The sequence below is a fragment of the Erigeron canadensis genome, chromosome 3, assembly GCF_010389155.1.
Source record: "Erigeron canadensis isolate Cc75 chromosome 3, C_canadensis_v1, whole genome shotgun sequence".
NCBI classification, from domain to species: domain Eukaryota; kingdom Viridiplantae; phylum Streptophyta; class Magnoliopsida; order Asterales; family Asteraceae; genus Erigeron; species Erigeron canadensis.
In genome coordinates this window covers 14,667,753-14,682,334 of record NC_057763.1, presented here as the reverse complement: position 1 = coordinate 14,682,334, position 14,582 = coordinate 14,667,753, and the positions used below count along the sequence as shown (strand labels likewise).

At 33.8% G+C, this 14,582-nt stretch overlaps 1 protein-coding gene across 1 annotated transcript; it reads right to left on the bottom strand.

Moving 5' to 3' along the window:
* Positions 1–163: 163 nt before the first annotated feature.
* On the bottom strand, positions 164–14,328 carry LOC122593794 (heparanase-like protein 3). Its single transcript, XM_043766244.1, has 9 exons — positions 14,068–14,328; positions 3,280–3,316; positions 2,851–3,034; positions 2,610–2,758; positions 1,809–2,039; positions 1,522–1,711; positions 1,299–1,424; positions 1,041–1,140; positions 164–724 (listed from the first exon to the last, which is right to left on the bottom strand). The coding sequence occupies exons 1-9, from the start codon at positions 14,305–14,307 to the stop codon at positions 359–361; spliced, it is 1,623 nt and encodes a 540-aa protein (XP_043622179.1). The 5' UTR covers positions 14,308–14,328; the 3' UTR covers positions 164–358.
* Between the last annotated feature and the right edge of the window lie 254 nt (positions 14,329–14,582).

Below are 14,582 nucleotides of genomic sequence, written 5' to 3'. Positions count from 1 at the left end.
ATGACCTTTTATAGCACATTACTAGAACCAAAACCGGGATTCCACCATTTTACCAACATTAAATAATAGTCAATTTAATTGTTTACAAGCACATTACTAAATTCGTGTTTCATCTTTTGATGACCTTTTATAGCACATTACTAGAACTCTTGCGAAAAGCAGTTGTAATAAAGGAATTAAACCATAAACAGTTCTTTTTACAAGTCCCTACTTCGGAAAGCTATTTACATGCACCAAACAAGCTCTCCTTTCTAAACAAACACGAAGTTTATACATGCGATCATATATAAAAGCCAGCAAAACTTCATTTAATATTAATTAATCTAGCTTAAAAGCACAAAACAGTTTGATATTAGCTTTAGGACTTCTGAAACTCCATGGTCAAATCACCACAAGCATCCAAAGTAAGATATGGGATGTGGGCAAATACAATAGAGTAAGGGGCCACAACTATGGGCTCCAATGAACTGACATTCAAAGGCTCTAACCGAGGTATATTACCGGAGGCATTCACAGTCAACTCTTTCCCATTAAGCATCATAATTTGACTATGCAAGTTATTATCTTTTGCTGTTAGATGGTACTCCTCTCGTATTCTCGATCCATCCATTTTTGAATCATGTGTCACCAACTGGATTTGTGCCAGAGAATGGAGTAGCGTATTAAGTGTTACTTTAATGGTGGTAGTCCCGTCTAGATTGATGAGTAGGAGTGTCATTCCATCCTAAAATTCAAATCAATACTGTTGTAAGAACTATGAAGAGAGTAAATCGGATGAACTCATAGTTGAAAGATAAATTTTATATGATCCAGCAATTTTTTTATATGAAAAAAGCCTACAACGGTGGCCTTTAGCGAATGGAGGATCTATAAACTACTGGCCCAAGGCCTATAATATTTACAGATTCCAAATTAGAAGCACATCCTTCAGCAACCATATTATTACAATTATTTTATTTTTGAGTATTCAAGGTATTTATATTTTTATGTCAGATAAAGAATTACATTTTAATAGTAATTGAATTTTTTAGAAAACTTACAGATTCTTTGGCACAATGTGCGTAAGAGCGCAATCTTTTGGTCCCCGTATAGGTTGTGGCGAGAACGACTTTCCCCATTAGTCGATGCCAAAGAAGAGCGCTGGTATTTGAAGAGAAACATTATCACATCTTAACTTTAAACTTTTCGAGAAATAGTTATAGCTACATAATTGCTAATACATTTAACAGAAAAAGCACGTCTATTTTGAAATAAAAAGGTCTGTATCTATGGGTTTGACTTTAAAGGTGAAAATGCACCTGTAATAATCAGGATTCGGCTCAAAAGTAGTCGTGTTGAGTAGCCCATAATTTCCTCCTATTAACGTTTGTCTGCAGTATGTCTTAGTGTTGTAAACAGCTGACATTCCAAGCTGATCCAAGTACCTGAATAAGTTAACTAAATCAATAAAACAAAAACCTCATGCAATACTTTCTAGATTCTATACATGTACAATTCTTAGGAACATAGAGTTTTGCCTACCAAAAACTAAAAACGAATGCATTAGTCACAAGATCATGGCCGCTATTGTAAGCTCCACCAGCCTCACCAACCCAAGCTGATGCAGACGTTTCAGAAGTCTCTATGATGTTCTTGAGTTGCTTAAACGTATCGACCTCATTATCAAGAACTGTTGGATTAAGAATCTTTTCAACTAGGTCTTTATCAACCCCTGTTTCAAAGAACAATTTGTAGTTCCAATGCTCATAATCTTTTTTTAATAGCATACAAATCATTTTTTTTTGTCTGAACTTTTTAATAAAAGATACCTGCGCCAAGATTGTATATATGGTGTGAGACCACATTAATGATTTTGGTTGTTTTGTTAATGTACTCCTTGAACCACTTTGCATCAAAAAAGCCTCCTGGTGAGATAATGAGAGGCTTGGGCTCGATACCTTCATAAATTTCTTCAACAACGTTTTTGAGGGTCATTGTGTCAATGGCATACTGAGATGCTGCTACTCTTGTTCCAACCCCAGTTCCACATAACTCATTTCCTACAATGAAGAGTGAATTATTGATCCATTTCTACTTTATGTCACTATATTGACTAATTCTCATGTAAATGCCAGATGCAAAGTATATTTCTTCTTTAAGAGGTCAGATATTAGAACCCATATATAGCTAAAAGATGGTGGTTTGAAAGTCGCCCAAAGTAAATCCTTATTGCATAGAAACCATTGTGACCGGTTAACCTACAAACACCCGCTCAGATCTTAAAGAGGTCAAATAATAGAACCAACCAGTGTATGTCTTAAAGATAGTGGTTCGAAGGTCTCACAGAGTGCATTCTTGACACATAAAACTTCCTAAATCATTTTACTAAATATATAAAAACTACTGTTATAAAAAAAAAGATTATTGTAACCATATTTGACAGATTAATTATTTGAAAAACAGAAATCTCCAACAGAAGGTGACAAGGTGTTTTGGGTCAACCCGGCCCGACAGAATCCATACTTAGGATCTAGCTGTTTTCATCGTGACCCGTTACTCAGCCAGTCTAACCACCCATTTTAGTGTAATACAACAATAGAGTAGAAAAAGGTGCCTGGTGGATGAGTTACCGAATTCCCATGCGTACATTGTGTAATTCTTTCCAACAGTGTAACGAATAAAAGATTCAGCATTTGTGGAGTCCCAAGTACCAGTAGTTGTACCACCAGCAAGCAATTTCCTTCCATTTAGAGCATTTAACCCAAAAATTACGATAGCCCTGGATAGATAAGGCTGTTTATGAGCCAATTTAGTTTCCTAATCATGAAGTACAATCATAATGTGATGATAAAAAGATGTCATATTGGTTACCGTGTTTCATTAAAGAATTCGATAAGCTCATCCCATCGCGATAATGGCAGGCAGCCCGAATTAAAACTAAATAACGCTGATGCATTGTAGGCAAAGGGGATGCACGGTTTTGTTTGATTTTCGGTTTCATAGAAAAGTTCATCTTGCAAACTCCCTCCTAATCTGATCTTTAATGGTGAAAACGCTGCATAATCATTCAATAACTGTGAATAAGTAACCTATTTGAGATCGAGAAATATAAAATTTGACTTCTATCTGGTGTCAAAATGAGTTGGTTTTTAATTCGAAACTGATGACAATTATTTTGTTGTATATTTAAGAGGCCTTAGAATTTTAGAGCTAAAAAAAAGATTAGCATATATATGTTTCGAAGTTGAGGTTACTAAGAATGATATTCCAAAAGTCAAATCACAAGGGATTTCTTTTTACCTTTGATTGCATCCTTAAATATTGTGTTGTTAAGATCCTGCAAGAAATCAAGCCAAGGGAAAAAGAAAAATAGATTTAATTAATATATCTATCAACATTCATGATCAAACCATCTCCAATACAAGCATCAAAATATCAAATTTGGTGGATTGCTATTAAAAATCTTCTCCACTCAAGACATCAGATTTGGTGTTATATTTGGTGTAACAACAAATTTTTAATCACTTTGAACCAGATTTTGCGGCACGCCAAGTAATGTAAATTACCCTTTTAACCATCTAAGTAAGCTTTTTGTTATTTAATCATACTGATTAATTCCCAACATTCTGAAGTGTCCACATTTAAAAATAGATTACGAAGCGTGTTAGCTAATACCATCATAAAAAGGAAAGTAGATTACAAAGCGTCATATCCGAACATTAAAAAACAACAGACTTAAACATTAGCTAATAACATTATAAACATAAGTGTGTTTATCTTATTACAATATAACTAAACATTAAAAACCCACAAACAACATACTTAAACATTACATTCTTCAGTTGACTTCATACTTGTTTTCTTCGGATTCATTGAGTTGTCTACATCTTCTAATAAAATTCAATGAACTTATTGTATTCCACAGACTTTATTGCAAGAACATGATGGATTATTATATCCATTTCCATCCGCATAAATCTCGTCTTGTGGAATAAAAAATTGGCTCAAACATGAAAGATGGATTATATTGATTCAGCATGATACCATATATATGGTACGGGGAAACATAATAGGATGAAACTCATCATACGTCTTACAAACTTTAATTATTTGATCAAAAATCAGAGATCCAATATTATAAAACTTACTATTACCATCACCAATAGCATATAGAACTCTACCCATCAATTCAGAAACCAAGTTGGTATTATAAGATGGAACCCACTTAAAAATACTAACAACAAAAAGAGACTTATACTTTGGAATTAGTATGTTAAAAGTAAAACCTTATTTGGGCCATAATTGAACCATTCCACCGGATACTCTTCGAGTAATGTCATGAATATCAATATTGTCGACTTTTTCATTATTAGATAATACAAAATATTTATTAATGATATTGGGCGAGAAATCATAAAAATGATCCATTACAAAAACATGATGAAACATAGGAGATGTATAATCAGTTGTGCAAAGTCTTAAATTAGAATAGAAATCATGAATAACTTCGGTTGTGAATGCACACAGATTAGTGACAGTAGATTCAACACGACGGATTAAATTGTTATGTGCAAAAGAAAACCTGTTATTTGGTTGTTCGATTATAAGCGACCTTCTCAAAGTGACGTCGCAAAATTCACCGGAAGCAACGTCAGAAAAAGAATAGTTCAGAGGTTTAAACGAATCTAAACTTTGTGTGAAATTTACGTTATTCATGCATGAATAAATAAAGTATGATTCCGGATTTTCAAACAAATCAAATTTGTGAGGATGATGAGTTCATTGATAATACTTGGAAGATGAAAAATTGTTATAAAAGGAACAAAATTTAGAGAGAGAAGTGAATTATCATACACAAAACTAGTGATTATTATTGATATCGGATTATATATATACACAAGTGAGTAACCGCCACCAACAACCTTTCCCGCTCACTATCTATCTGATATTGACACTAGTAGTCCCTCCAATATCCAATTTTACAATGAACCCCCTGAACTCCTATTTTACATTCAATTGCATCCATTCTATTTAACAATGTAACAATACCCCCTGGTTCTAAACAATTTTCCCCTCAAAATTTGAAATTAGGAAATATGCACTTCATATCATCCAAAAACTCCCAAGTGGCTTCAGTAATTGGCAATCTTTCCCATTGAACCAGAATTTGAATTGCTCCTTTGTTTCCTTTCTTAACAATGCCTCTGTCCAAAACAACTTTTAGTTGTAAGAGAAATCTGGACCCTTGAGGCATATGTGTGGGTTGAGGAAGTAGTCCATGAGCTTTCTTTAATAAACAAATATGGAAGGTGTGATGAAACCGAGCCTCTTCCGGTTGAGGAAGTAGTCCATGAGCTTTCTTTAATAAACAAATATGGAAGGTGTGATGAAACCGAGCCTCTTTAGGAAGGTCCAACTTATAAGCAACCTTACCATATTTCTACAGGATTAAGAATGGACTAAACTTTTTTGGAGAAAGCTTCCTATTTGAGTATGTTTTCAAAGTCTTTTGAGCAAAAGGATATAATTTGACATACACCCAGTCCCCTGCAACAAATTCTCTGCTAGTTATCTGCTTGTCACTAAATTGCTTCATTCGATTCCTTGCCATCTCCAAATTCTTCTTAAGTTGTTGGATCATAACTTCTCTATCTCTGTACAATTCTTCCACTGCTTGAACAACTGTATCCCCTGCAATATATGGGATGTGAATATTTGGTTTAATACCAAATAAAGCCTTATGGGGTGTCATTTTTATAGTAGAATACCAGGTGGTGTTCTACCATCATTGGGCAATACACATGCATCTCAAATAAGACTCCAAGCAGAGATTCAACACTTTTGTTTTAACACTTTTGTTTGACCATCTGTCTGAGGATGATAAGAGGATGACATTGCTTGTTCCACCCCCTGTAGTCTCAAAAACTCCTTCCAAAACTTATTGACAAAAAGTGGATCCCGGTCAGAAACTATAGTGAATAGACACCCATGGATCTTAAAGATTGTCTCCAAGAAGACATGAGCAACTGAAGCAGCAGTAAATGGATCAGCCAATGGAATGAAGTGCGCATATATGGTAAGCCTATCTACCACCACAAAAATTGTTTCTTTGTCTTCAACTTTTGGCAGTCCTGAAATAAAGTCCAATGAAATGTCAGTGAAGATGGACTTTGGGACAGGTAGTGGCTGCAACAATCCTGGTGAGGCAATTGGTTCATATTTTGCTTTCTGACATATAGAGCAGTCCTTTATATAACTTTTGACATCCATGAGACACTTCTTCCAGTAAAATAAATCTTTGATTTTTGCCAATGTAGGAGTAATTCCAGAATGACCACCAACTGTTGAAGAATGGTTGCCGAAATGATATTCTTTCTCAACTGCTCATCTTTAGGGATCATTATTTTCTTTTTCCTTAATAATAGGCTGCCATCCCAACTTCTATTAGGAATTTGCTCTCCTTCTGTAATCTATCAATCAGCTACTTACATTCTTCATCATTTTGCTTGGCAATTGCAAATTTCTCCCATAAAATAGGATTGACTGAACTGATTTCCATTTGCAGAATTGCCAAACCCTCATCTCTAGATAATGCATCATCTACTAAATTCTCCACTCCTAGATTATTTCAAAGTCATATCCCATCAACTTTGCTAACCATTTCTGTTGTAACGGAGCCACAATTTTCTAATCTAATAGATGTTTCAAACTCTGATGATCAGTTTTTATGATGAAATGGCTTGAAGCCAAATAATGATTCCAATGCTTGATTGCCATTATAATTTCCAATAACTCTTTTTCATACACATACCATATTTGTTGTCTAGCAGTCACTACTTTGCTTAAGAAAGCAATGGGGTGCCCATTTTGCATCAGAACTACCCCCATACCCTTCCCTGAAGCATTTGTTTCCAAAACAAAGGTGGAAGAAAAATCTGGTAATTTTAAGACAAGTGAGTTGCTCAGGGTTTCCCTTAACCTTCTAAAAGCCTGCTTAGACTCCTCAGACCAATCAAAACTATCTTTCTTCAACATATCAGTTAGGGGCTTTGTAATTATCACAAAATTCCTTATAAATCTTCTATAATAACCACATAAACCCAGAAAACCCTTCAACCGTTTAACTGTGGTTGGCATTGGCCAATTCTTTATTGCCTGAATCTTACTTGGATCGGTTGAAACCCCTTTTTCTGTGATCATATGTCCTAAATACTCCACTTTTGTTTGGCTGCAAAAGCACATTTAGACTTCTTTGCTTTCAAGTTATTTTGCCTCATTATTTCAAGTACAACCTTGAGGTATTCCAAATGTTGATCCCAACCCTTACTATATACTAATATATCATCAAAACAAACTAAAGCACTTTTTCTTATCACAAATTTAAATGTATCATTTATGAGGGTCTGGAAAGTAGCTGGAGCATTAGTAAGACCAACTGGGAGTACCAGAAATTTGTAGTGACCTTCATGAGTTTTGAAAGAAGTCTTGTATATGTCAGCCTCATGCATCCTCACCTGGTGGTATCCTGATCTTAAATCCAACCTAGAAAAAAATTTTACACCCTACAATTCATCTAAAAGCTATTCTATCAGTGATATTAGGTAAACATCTTTGACTGTTGCCTTATTGAGTCTTCTATAGTCGATGCACATTCTCCGTGTGCCATCTTTTTTCTTCACAAGTACCACAGGTGTTGCAAAAGGGCTGGTAATGTGCCTTACTATGCCACTATCAAGCAGTTCTTTAGTCATTTGCTCTATAATGTCCTTTTGAGCTCTTGGGTATCTATATGGCTTTAAATTGAGATCAATCTTTTCATCTTTGAACTTAATTCTATGGTCACATTCTCTAGTTGGAGGTAACCCTTTTGGCATCTCAAAAATGTCTGCAAATTTGTTTAACAAACTGTCCAAGCATTCTTTTCACACCCTTGACATGGGATAAGCCATGCTATTTTCAGCAGAAAGTTCTTGCAGAGTAAAAAGCTCTGCCTATTCTACCTTCTCCTTATTTCCCACCAATTGGCTCATTTTTTCCATGGAACATGACTGCACTCCTTGTTGGAGCACTCCTTTTGGCTCAAAAATTTGTCCTCCCACTTCAAATTTCATGGTTAAATTTCTAAAATTCTATATTATATCATTGAGTGTTGCCACAAATTGCACCCCCAAGACAATATCATAATTTGTCAGCTCAATTAATAACATGCCAGCTGTGAAATTATAACCCTGCATTTCCCAATTGAAGTTTCTACACAAACTCATACAATCCACACTCCTTCCATTAGCAACTGTCACTTTCACATCAGGGATCTGTATAGTAGGGCAATTCAGCTTTTGCCTTTCAATTGCACACATCTTCTCTTCAGAATCATCCAAAACTTCCACAAAAAATAATTGCTTATTCCCCTTACAAACCCTGCTATGACCGCTAGTAAACTTCTCATCACAATAAAAGCATTCATTCCTTGCTCTTTTTTCCTCCATTAATTTGCTATTAATTCTTTTGGGAACTACAACATTTGTGTTTGAAGGACTAGGTAACAGGGGTTGTTTAGTCACACTGGTCAATGTGTTTGTTTTGGCATAAGACGGTTTATAGCCAGAATTGGAACTTGTTGCTCCCCAAAGATTTATACCCAAATGTCATATTTGCTTGATTCTGCATTCTTCCTAAGGAGTATGTTTCCCTAAGAGTTTTTGTCTTAAACAATCTAATGTGACACTTAAATTCTGGTTTAAGTCCATCAATGAATAAACTAACAATGTACTCCTCGGGCAGTTTTACTATATTTAATAACAAATCAAGCATCACAATAATCATCCAACTCACCACTTTGTGTGAAGGCCTTCAGTGCTCCCATTGCATCTTCTACCGGTGTTTGTGCAAAGCTTGCAGAGATTGACCTTTGATATTTATCCCAGGAGATGTCTTGCATTGTCTTTCCACTTCATTGAATGTATGCCAAATGCCAAGATAGGGCACTTCCCTGCTGCATATCTCATTTTGTAGTTTTCAGGTATTTCATCTAATTCAATGAAGTGTTAGCATCTTTACAGCCATCCTTCTAGATCATCTCCCTCAAATTTCATAAATTCCACCTTTGTAAGATGGTTATTACACCAACGGCAACCGGAACTGCCATCGCTGCCCTGCACCACCGCCCTTTGATTCTCTAATCAAAAGAAGTTGCAAACATGTTTGTAAAAGTCAAAAGACCATGTGTTGTATTTGCAAACTGATTAACCCTAGAAACATCCTTGGATAGCTTTTCAACTTCTTGATTACGTATCGTCATCTTCCTTGATTTGTAATTTGTAACCGTCGCCGGAGATAATGATGGAAACTCCTCGTTGTATGAAGCAGAATTCCGATCAAAACCGGAGGAATCTATGATTCCGAGGTTCACCGGTGATGGAGGTTCGCCGGAATTAATGGAATCAGTAACGAGGAGCATCGGAGAAAAGGCTAGCGGTAGGCTCTAATACCAATTTGTTATTAAAGGAGTACAATTTAGAGAAAGAAGTGAATTATCACACACAAAACTAGTGATTATTATTGATATTGGATTATATATACATAAGTAACCCCCACCAACAACCTTTCCCGCTCACAATCTATCCAATATTGACACTAGTAGTCCCTTTAGTATCCTATTTCACAATGAACCCCCTCCAACCCCCCCCCCCCCCCCCCCCCCACTCCTATTTTACATTTAATTGCATCCATTCTATTTGACAATGTAACAAATGCCAGGGATAATGACCTGTGGATGTAGTTGATCTAATCGGGGGTCTATGCTATGTAACGAACTTACCAAAATTGTCTAAGTGATGTATATTACCGGGTAAACTAAAGGTACCCGGTTACCATCCATTTTTTTAAGGGATAATGACCTGTGGGTGTAGTGAACTATGACAAAATGTCTATGTTATGTATTGATCTAATCATGGGTCTATGTTATGTAACGAACTTACCAAAACTGTCTAAGGGATGCATGTTACAAGCTAAAGCCCGTCATCAATTTTTTTCCCTTTATTTTTTAATTTTAATAATTAGTTTATTTATTTAACATATATAAATAAATATAAGTTATGCAAACATATATGTATATAAGTTCTATAATTATATAAAAACTATAAACACCATCATATCTTCTGGCCGTCACCTACTTTCCCATTTTGCCGATCAACCCTAACACAATCATATACCAAAAAGTCAAAGATCTCAAAAATTAAAATCGCATTTGAAGATTACGATTCCTTATAAGGTCAAGAACCTGAAACCAATCATTACATATATTCTCAAACATATACACTTACACACACAAATCTAAGGGTACATATATACAACCCACACAAACAAACAATGAGAGACTAGGGGACGTATTCTTACATGGTTTCTTGAAGCATAACTTAGAATTGAAATGAGAAAGAATATCTAAATGCTAGATTTTAGTTAAAGCAACAAAATAACAAACTTAGAAGAACGCATTACAAGCCTAAAGCTGAAAAGATCAAATCCCTTTGACCTCAGAATTCATCATTTCTCTTTTCAGAATATTAATAAATAACTAAATGGAAACAAGAAAATACCAGTTCTCAAATACTCGGGAGAAGTTGGAAACAATAAATAACATGCATCACTTACACAGTTTTGGTAAGTTCATTACATAACATAGACCCTCGATTAGATCAATACATAACATAGACATTTTGTCATAGTTCACTACATTTACAGGTCATTATCCCTTTGGATGGTAACCGGCTACATGTAGATTACCCGATAGTATGCATCACTTAGACAGTTTTGGTAAGTTCGTTACATAACATAGACCCCCGATTAGATCAATACATAAATAGACATTTTGTCATAGTTCACTACATCCACAAGTCATTATACATTTTTTTTATTATTATGTGAATGGTAGTTTAATTAAATGTGAAAATAACCGATTATATAAGTGTTACAAATTTATGATGGTTATAAATAATGTCCTTAAATGTAGGATCTCGAATAACTAAAAAACGTAACTTTACAAAATTAGTTTTTAAGTTTAGAATTGACATAAAATGGAATTATATACCATTGGTTGTTGTCAGTTAAGGTTAATTCGAATTATTATTCATAACATAAGTACAATATTCATCAAATTACCATAGTATATTAATAATTGTGTTATATTGTTGTTGTGAACATTAGAGAGTACATCATTCATCAAGTTATGATAATAAAATAATTGTGTTACTGTTAATGTTAAGATAAGACAACTATATATATATATAGTTATATATATATATAGATATATTAATATATATACATAGTGAAAAGTTATTTTGAGAACCTTTTTTTGTGAGAACTTTTCAAATCAAGTCCAACCGATAATTATTCTTTACATGAAAATTGTTTTTTGATTATTTTCTGAATAACTTATGTGTGATTTTGAAGTTTATAGTTGTGTGGAGGCATGGATTATCATCCGTTATACAATTATGTGGAGATTTGGATTCTTGATCACATGTGCACGAATATTGCTATGATTTTGTGTTACTGTTAATGTTAAGATAAGGCAACTATATATATATATATAGTGAAAAGTTATTTTGAGAACTTTTTTTTTGTGAGAACCTTTGAGAACTTATGGACAATGTAGGACTTTTGGACATATAGTGAGCTTATTTCAGGTGTATCTGACTATTCGTGTTCTTGTTCAGTGATCTAGGATACTTATACTTGTGCTGCTTTCAGGTGAGTTTCGTCGCCCCTCTTTTTACAAGTTTTGGGGTGGAAAGTATACTTATTTTATTTTTAACAGTTTTATCGATTTCTGTTTTATGTTCAATATTGAGCTTGTACGTATAGAGTTACTTATGCCATTTGACGTGCTTTGATCTTGTTTGTATGTGTGTGATTATGTGTTTGTTTAATGTGCTTTGGACGTGCTTATTGTATGAGTTAAGACTTGGACTTAAGACTTGAGACTTGGACTAAGGCAGGTACCGTAAGACCGGACTTTGAGACTTGGTCTCGTGACTTTGAGACTTGTGACATTGAGACTGAGACTATTGACTGGCTATGGCGTAACTCTGCTCATTATATATTGAACAAATACTTATTTTGACTTAATATAATCGACAAAAGACTTATTTCTTTGACTAGACTTTTTGACATAAAACCTACGAACTCACCAACCTTTGTGTTGACACGTTTTACTGTACTTTTCAGGTACTCAGGCTAATCAGGAATAAAGACTGTTATGCTAGGCTTGGACTTCGGAGATTAGTGCTCCTTCATTTATTGTCAGACTTTAAGGCTAAATGCCTTGGATTATTTCCTTATGGACTTGGTTGTAATAAACTATTCTAGCACTATTATGACTTTGAGCTCATGTTTCGGGAATATATTCATTATATTCTATTTCATTTAGTAGTATCTATGTAATTCCATGTCGTGATGTACTTTTCATGACACCTCATGTTTCCGCCAACGGTGGGGTGTTACAGAAACCCTCGCCGGAAAACTTAAAATGCCGATAACTTACATGTATTTTTGAATTAATGCATGTAACCACCACCAAACTGTTCAAAACATGATTCCGCACAAACCCTAGGTGAAAGAAATCTGAAATAAAGTTCGCCGGAAAACAAGACACCTCGCCGGAAATTCAACCGTCAACAAAAAATCAATATATCGGAAAACTAAATACATCAAACTGATCAACTTTTCACCGTGAGTAAAACCTGATAAATTTCTGATTGATTCGATCAATAACAAGGAGGAATCTGAAGAGAGAAGTTTGAAGCAAAAAGATGTTGTTTCTTTTCACTTGCAGCTACTATTTCTTCTCCCTCCGTCTCTCTCCCTTTTCAGATAATGATGAATAATGATGATGATTGTATATATATATATATGCAAATGATATCCTGATTTCGATTTGCCTTCAGGTGTGTATATATATATATACTAGGTTTTCTTTTTACACACACGATGCGCGACCGTTTAATTGATTTGTCAAAGCTTTTAATATTAATATTAATATCGATAATCGATCAATGAAATTGAGTTTAGTTAGCATAATATTAATATGTTGTTTATATTTATTTATAGATACAAAGGAGTAAAAATAAAAAATATTAATTAGTTGTTTATAACCTAACTATTACAAAGTAAAAAAAATAATATTAAAGTTAATGAGTATATATGGCAGTTCAGAATTATATAAAAAAATTATTAGAAAAAATAATGCGTAATTACATTACTAAAGTTTTAGTAATCGTATAAAACTCAAGATATGCAAATACAATTGGTAAATAGATTTAGCTATCTTATCAAAATTTAGAATTTGTTAAATATTTATAAATTGTTAAAATAAATATGAAGATAACACATAGGACACATAGGATAAAATCCTATGTGGCAATTTATGAAAATTTCTTTAAGTTAAAGAGGCTTTAAAATCATGCAGTTAACTATTGTTTTAATATAGATATAGATGCAAATGATATTCTGAAAAACATATCAAATCAAATAGATACTGCAAATGATATTCTGAAAAAGTAGGGTCAACATTAATATTAAAATGTATAACCGGGTAAAAATGTCACTTAGCCGGTAAAAATACAACAAAGGTGTTTTAGCCATTTTTTGTCCCCAACATAAGACTTTTTTTGTTCGATTCTCAATAAAGTAAAAGGTGACTTAAGTTAATTTTCTATATCAAAAATACACTCATCGAATTTTATAATAAAAGTACTATATATATTTTATTATGCACGGACTGTCATTAGCAAGAACCTTTCTTATAATCATACATTGCACCATACATTGTTTTCTAATAACAATTCATACACACACTGATTCTCCATGCCACTTATTTTAGAACACAGTTTTGGATTTTGATGGAATGAAGTTTTCTCCAAAGCAGTCTCACTATAATTATATACGAGTATCTGTTTGTGTGTAATCAGGTTCTCGATCATTTCTATTTGATTTCAGAATAAAGGGAAATTTAGCAGAGTTTTTTCATAGAATGCAACATATAAAGATTCTCAAACAAAAAGAAAAGAGTAAAGAAGATTAAAGTTATACCACATTGAGAAGAGAAGCATGATCCCAGCTACATGAACCATAATCACATTTTTCAGGTGGCCACCAATCCATAGTAGCACAAATAAAATCATCATCTATCTCTGCAATCCCACTTTCTCCATCAATGTATACAATCCCTTTTTCAACTTTTGAAGATTTCTCAAAAACACAGCTGAAAATGATCAACATACCCAAAAAACAAATACCCATTTTCCATGACATACCACCCATCATTAACATTCTTTTCTTATAATATTCTTATAATATAATATAATGAAGAACATTGATATACATGGAAAGAAATAGATGGGCTTTTAATATATATAGAAGAATATATATATATATATAATATACAATGGAAAGAAAGGGATTGGGGTTGTTTATTGTGAAAGACTTGGCATGAGAGAAAGACTCAAAATGAGAAGTTGGTGGCGGTGGAAATGATGTTTTTTGCTTTGACTTTTTTTGTTTGTTTGGAGTGATATCATCACACTGACTTTAATTTTCGTTTAAGT